This window comes from Etheostoma spectabile, chromosome 19 (genome assembly GCF_008692095.1).
Source record: "Etheostoma spectabile isolate EspeVRDwgs_2016 chromosome 19, UIUC_Espe_1.0, whole genome shotgun sequence".
NCBI classification, from domain to species: Eukaryota; Metazoa; Chordata; class Actinopteri; order Perciformes; family Percidae; genus Etheostoma; species Etheostoma spectabile.
In genome coordinates this window covers 15,499,148-15,506,015 of record NC_045751.1, presented here as the reverse complement: position 1 = coordinate 15,506,015, position 6,868 = coordinate 15,499,148, and the positions used below count along the sequence as shown (strand labels likewise).

Below are 6,868 nucleotides of genomic sequence, written 5' to 3'. Positions count from 1 at the left end.
ACACACACACACACACACACACACACACACACACACACACACACACAGTACCCCCAGAGCTTTGGGTTCAGCCTCCAGGTACTTCTTATTCCTGTGGACATTTCTCTGGAAGCTGACAGCGACCAGAGGGCTCTGAGCCGGGCTGATGCCTTCCTCCACAACTGCTGCTTCATCTGAAACAGCCGAAACTTACTTTCATGTCTTCTATATTAACATTCAGCAGAAACAGTAGTAGCCTAGCCTCCGGTGGAAAAGAGTTGCGGATGCATTACAGGCATGCAGCGGAAATCAGTTTCAGTAGGAGAAAACTATCTGGATTTCCTCACTCTGCACAAACAACAGATCTGCATGCCCTTCTTTCCTCGCGGTTAACTCAAAGTTATTAAATAAAAGGATTAACAAATCGTGTTTTTTACCTTCCATGATCACGATATCAGCGATAACTTCCCTTCTTAAACGTGTTTTGTAGCGGTCCGAGGCTGCAGATCGGAAGTTTTGCAACAACTCCGTGGATTTGGGGGATCGAGTCCCGCCCCGAGTCTGTCTGTCATTATTGCAACATAAAAATAATCTCGCTTTGCCAGACCCTCCTCCAGAGCGCCGTAACATGCCCCCGGCTGCACGTTTCCTCTCCATAAAAGATGAATTTGCTTTTTTTAGTTTTTTTTGTTACTTTAAATTTTAAGTCTACAGTAGAAAATATCGAAAGTACAAACATACTGAAACATCAACAAGATGCAAGAAAAGCAACAGGCTACGAAAGATAAAAAGAATAAAACGATAAGAAAAAAGAAATACAGAAACAAAAGTAGACTACACAGTTGGCACAATTGAAAAACATTATTACAGACACCAATGTTTTCTTTTCTTTTCTGTTCTGCGAGTCAGAAATGGACGATGTATTGAGTTCCATTTCTTTCACAAATACAGAGAATGTTGTTTTTTGTTTGTGAGTTTGCATTCGCCGTGGTTAATTAACAATTTTTGGTTCCCAAAACGTTCTGGGAACGTTCGTTTTTGGCTGCGGGAACGTTCCCTGGATGTTTGTTTTGGTTGTATATCAGTTGTCTGTTGGTTAATTGGAAGGTGAATTATTTTTCTCGGAACGTTCCCCTAACGTTCTCTAAAAGTTGCAACCTTTAGAGAACGTTAGGCGAACGTTCCGAGAACGTTGCAACCTTTAGAGAACGTTAGGGGAACGTTCCCTTAACGTTGCAACCTTTAGAGAACGTTAGGGGAACGTTCCGAGAACGTTGCAACCTTTAGAGAACGTTAGGGGAACGTTCCGAGAACGTTGCAACCTTTAGAGAACGTTAGGGGAACGTTCCCTTAACGTTGCAACCTTTAGAGAACGTTAGGGGAACGTTCCCTTAACGTTGCAACCTTTAGAGAACGTTAGGGGAACGTTCCCTAAACGTTGCAACCTTTAGAGAACGTTAGGGGAACGTTCCCTTAACCATAAACGATTCCCCTAACCTTTAAAAAAAAGCTGTTTCTGTATGCCAAAACTTGTCAATCATTTAGCAGAAACACAGCTGATATAAAGGACTTATCAGACCAGATAGTTTGTAAATGCAGCAGCAGAACTGAGGTCTGAGGTCATGTATAATTTTTCTGTTTTCTCAGATCAGAACTACTGACTGCATTCTCTAAGACATGGATGATCAAAGATGCACCCTTGCTCTAATTGGATCTTATCCTCTAACAATTTTTGCTTTCTTTCATTTAATGCTTTAGTGTGTGACTTTTTTATATAATAATGAACGTCCGTTACATTCATGCAAGACATTGCAAGACATTGCCAAATGAGTTGCTACACGATCAGCTCCACACAACTCTCTCTGTATTTCTCAGTACGGTTATGTATGTTTAGAAAATGATGATGTATGACACCTGGGCAGCTCACCTGATAGAGCGCCCATATAGAGGTGTGCTCCTCAACGCAGGTTCGACTTCGCCCTGCGGCCCTTTGCTGCATGTTGTTTCCCCTCTCTCCCCCTTCATGTCTTCAGCTGTCCAATACAGATAAACGTCTAGATGGCCAAAAAATAATCTTTAAAAAAAGAGAATTATGACGTCCGATGACTTTTGCGCAGAAACTCCAGTGAAGTCTTTTTTAATCCTCCTGTGCTCCTTGGCTGCTAGTAAATAGTGATGGCCAAATAAAGCTTTGGGAACCAGTGTCTTTATTTTCAGAGCCACTAGATGGCGCTCTCTGTTCAACAAAGAGTTGAGAATCCACTGAATTGCAATTCCTTAGGCCTTTCTCTAAAAACCAAGAGCGCCATCTAGTGGGATCAGAAAATAAAGACAGTGTCTTTCGAAGCTTCATTTGGCCATCACTACTAGTAACTGCATGGAGGAGGGGTGGGGACAGTGTATTAAAATAATTTTTTTAATTATCTTTTTTGTATTTTTTTTGAGCAGGTATGCACTTGGTAATCCTGTTTCTGAAAATGCTTAATAAATGTCCAATGACTTACTTGATTTCTGCTATTCATGACGGTAAAGTACCGTAAATCACTTGAGAAAAATATTTTATTAAGACCACACACCTGCTGTTGAAGCGGTAGATGTCGCTCACACACACACACACACACACACACACACACACACACACACACACACACACACACTTAGAAATATGTCTGTCTTTATTGGCACAGGAAGTCAACAACAGGTACATGCATACAGCAAGGTCCCTTATTTCTGTTCACTTCCTAACTTCAGAACATCACCTGATGGATAAAATCTGGAAGTACAGCAGTGAGCAGCACGTCTTAAATCTAACTCTTCAATTCTACAAGTACCTCAAAAGCTGACACTCACTGAAGGACATTTATACAGAGAAAGACTTGAATCACTAACATCCCATCCAGACATCCGACCCCACCCGCCATGCAAAATTTCATTGCAACACAAGCACACCGAGTATTATTTAAAATATGTCTAGCCTACTTCTTAAAACACTTAAAAGGTTCATTTCACACAAACAAACCAGACATAAATCACATTTACCTCTAGTGGTATCTGACCATACATATTTTTTTTGTTTTTTGTCCAGGTTTTGACATTTCTGTCTCTAAAATTTCTGCTTCCACCCCAAAACTACGAAGGTGCACTGAAAGCTACATCTGTGGATTACACAGGAGGACCGGGTCATGGATTCTGGAAATACGAGCCACTGTTTATTTTTCACATGTTATTTTTCAATGCTTTGAAAAGCACTATTCACCATAATTTTATAAAAGTGGCGGCAGAAGTTATGAAAACTTTAAAAAAAAAATCAAAACCTACACATAAAAGTGATGATAAAGATAAAATATGTCTCTTTAAAATGTGGGCTAACTGACCCTTCAACACAAAGCTAGGATCTGGGGATCCTATATATTTTATTTTACTTGTGTACTCAAATTGCAATTCTGCCATTTTGGTTTAATAACTTTCTATTCAATATTTATTCTAGACCTTGGAAACTGCCACCATCAGGTTACCATTTTAGTGGGATTTCAACAGACTGATGTTTCTGTGTTACGCCCACTTATTCAACCAATATTTACAGGACCAGTTCGACATTATGGGAAATATGCTTATTTCCTTTCCGCTATACAATATATAAGCGTATTTCCCAAAATATTAAACTTATCCTTCAAGGCAGTATGGTGTGTGAGAGTTGACTTGGCGAGGGAGGAGAGATGGACTCCTGAGATGTTTCATTAATTGTTGTGACTCATTTAAAAAAAAATCTAATCAGGATCCGACCAGACTCCCTACTGACCAACATTGACGGTCCATCCCTACATTTCTATGAAAACACAGCATCATCTACATATTGTATGAAAAAGACAAAGGCAATCAAGTTGGGACACAAATCAATGCACTCAAGGTGGACTATATGTTTTAACAATCTTCGATACACACCCCTACGATTTTCCCTTTGTGTAGAATAATAATGCAAACATACACAGTACAATCACCTGTAACTGATTGGATAACTTCCCTTCTTTTTAAAACTAAAAATACAAAATCGCTATAAGACAGAAGACATAATATTTGATTCTTAAAAAAAATGGAATAACAAAACATTTACACATAATCGTTAAAATGTACTTTGTTGTGTATTTGCTGAGACAAGCTGAATACAATTTAGATCAAAGAGCACATGATAAAATCTGACTTACTTCCCGCTTGTACTGCTGAGGGAGAGTATAACGTGGCGCTAGATGAAAAAAAGGAGCCAAGAATTTAATATGGAATCATTATCATTATAAGTATTGACCACTGACACTCTCGTTGTCAATGGAAGAAATAACCCAAACGGATTCTAACGAGACAATTTGGTCAGTTTTGTTTACTTTAAGTAGTTACGAAGATGTCAGTTTATAGATGTGTAATTATTAACATTGTTATTTTTAGTGTCCCAAATACAAATGCTATTTCAGAGGCTGGTCCAGTTTGATAAAAAATACAAGTCAGGGGTCAAAGTCTTTGTGTAAAACTCTCCTCACATGTAAGGATTGGCATGGAATGGAATGGCATGGAAAATCTAAAAAAGGGTATGGTGTCTAGAAAGTGCTACAGGAATATTAATACAAGGCAAATTGATTCATTATTCATTCATTTGCATTAAGGTAATGAATTATTAAACTCCAAGTTAATTATATATTATTTTTTCTGGCAATTATTTATTATATTTTCTTATACTTTCGTTTTCTTAATTTTTAAAATGAAATAACAAATTAAATTGTATGGTTTTTACATTTAAAATGTTATTCCATTTGCTTACATGTCTGCATCACAGTCCAACACACAATTTAATGTAAAGTTTCACTCTGTTCATTTAATTTAAAGCTGTTTAAGGAGTGCGTCACCTAAAGTAAGATCCACAGTCCCACCAAACAAGAAGCTGACTTTAGATCGAACTTATAGGTGACACAATGTTTACGCATCTTTAAATGAAAGAAACAAGAGTTGTTCAATCGAATCGTTCACAACTCTAAATGTTTCAAAAAGGAAACAGATGAATTGTGAAAGGGAATGTGATGAACTAAAAGATAAGTCTAAATGCCTTTTAAAACGTATTTTGTGACTTCGTCTTAAATTCAATGTTGTATTGAGCATTAAAGACAGAATAGAGGAATTAATTGGCAGGTCTAAATATCTATTTATTTTTTACTTTGACTTTATCAATGTAAGTGTTTGAATTGTAATTTGATTAATCAGTTTATATTATAGCATTTAAATTGATCAATTTATTATTTCATTACTGTCAAACACTTTTAAGGACTACAATTATTCCAGTAGCACACTCTGGCCTCCCCGGGACCCCTAGTTTGGACACTGTTAATAACAGTAAATTGGGTGCACCAAATCATGAAAGAACAGAAAAAATGGCACGTTAGGCTTTAACGGGAATGCCCCTTAGCCCCTGAGATCACAGCCTCACTGTTTGTAATAGGAGTAACCTCTGACTGAAGTGTGCCCGGCGTCCCTCACAGGGACTGGTAGCCATCGGCCCTCTTCCTGCGGCCCAGAAGGTAGGCCACCACCACGATGATGATGAGCACCAGCAACGTCACTCCCACCGCAATGGCAACGCGGTAGTCAGGCTGGTCAGCTGGACAGGAGTCAGCTAGAAAACACACACACACACACACACACGCACACGCACACACGCACACACGCACACACGCACACACGCACACACGCACACACGCACACACACACAAAACTTACTTTTGACAACCAATAAAATGAAGAAACAATTCTACAGTTGTCTAACAACTATTAACAACTATACAAAAAATATCAAGAAGCAAATATTAACACACTATACACGCACACACAGTGCTTTTGCAGTGTGAAAAGAAATCTCGTGGCTAAACATGCACCTTTTGTTTTGGCTGGTGCAGTTGGACTGTAGTTAAACCTGTTATTCCTGGCCTGCGTGTTAATACACTGCTCCACAACTACATGCACAACTGTATATACGGTATATATATGCATTAGTGGAAGTAACTAAATACCTTTATTATGGATCTAACAATGCATTTAATAGACAGCTACATGTACTGATAAGAAGCTCTCACTGAGCCAAGACAAGCACATCTCATTTTACCTCATGAAGACACTTACGTTTGCCAAACTCGTTCTTGTTCAAACTGAAGGCTTGCATCCGGTCTTGATCGACATCCAGGTACAGTCCGTCCCCCATGTAGACTGATTCACTCTTGCAGGAGTAGGAGTGTCCGATCTTTGCAGCGAAGAGATTCATTGACTTGTTGTTGGCAGTGTACGGGAGTCCGTTTGCAGCTGTAAAACAAAGCAGGTGCTTTCAGGGCAGAATGACGATTGCCATCAAGACATATGCTGAAGACCAGATATGAGGCCAAACGAGTTAGACTGCATTGCACTGAGAGCAGGTTGGTTGTTACTGGCACCGCATGCTTAGCAGTAATTCCACGGCCTATATATAAACACAAACAAGGAAGTTGCCTCTTGTCTCGCCCACCTGCAGCTGAATTATCAGTGCACCTGCAGTGATCTAGATAGTCTAGTTTAAATGTTAAGAAGACAGCATATGAAACATAGATACAGGAATAAAATCGACGTGTTCTTAACTTACCTTTTTTGTCTAAGGGGTAGTTGAGGCTGAAAGACACAGCATCAACGTAGACGGTATTTTTGTCAGTGCTCTGAGGAAAGAAAATAGAACACGTCTTTTTTTTACCAAAGTTGTTTTCCAATGGCAGTTAGTATTCAAGGTGCTACATGGAACATTTTAAATCCTTACTGTAATTAAATGCAAGATATTGGTTGCCGTTCTAAACTCTGGTGGATTTCTGAGGACTATGGTTAACTGCTCCTC

At 39.0% G+C, this 6,868-nt stretch overlaps 2 protein-coding genes across 2 annotated transcripts in view; both read right to left on the bottom strand.

Annotated features, from left to right (window-relative positions):
* Positions 1–573, bottom strand: part of LOC116707432 (uncharacterized) — a 7,377-nt gene extending 6,804 nt beyond the window's left edge. Inside the window, exons 1-2 of the mRNA XM_032544758.1 lie at positions 417–573; positions 52–173 (exon numbers count right to left, since the gene is read on the bottom strand). Of these exons, the coding sequence (XP_032400649.1) occupies positions 52–173; positions 417–423 (129 nt within the window). The 5' untranslated portion in view covers positions 424–573. The remainder of the gene's footprint in view (positions 1–51; positions 174–416) is intronic.
* Positions 574–2,451: 1,878 nt separating this feature from the next.
* Positions 2,452–6,868, bottom strand: part of cd68 (CD68 molecule) — a 10,483-nt gene continuing 6,066 nt past the window's right edge. Inside the window, exons 4-6 of the mRNA XM_032544753.1 lie at positions 6,626–6,695; positions 6,136–6,312; positions 2,452–5,632 (exon numbers count right to left, since the gene is read on the bottom strand). Coding sequence (XP_032400644.1) covers positions 5,493–5,632; positions 6,136–6,312; positions 6,626–6,695 — 387 coding nt within the window. The 3' untranslated portion in view covers positions 2,452–5,492. The remainder of the gene's footprint in view (positions 5,633–6,135; positions 6,313–6,625; positions 6,696–6,868) is intronic.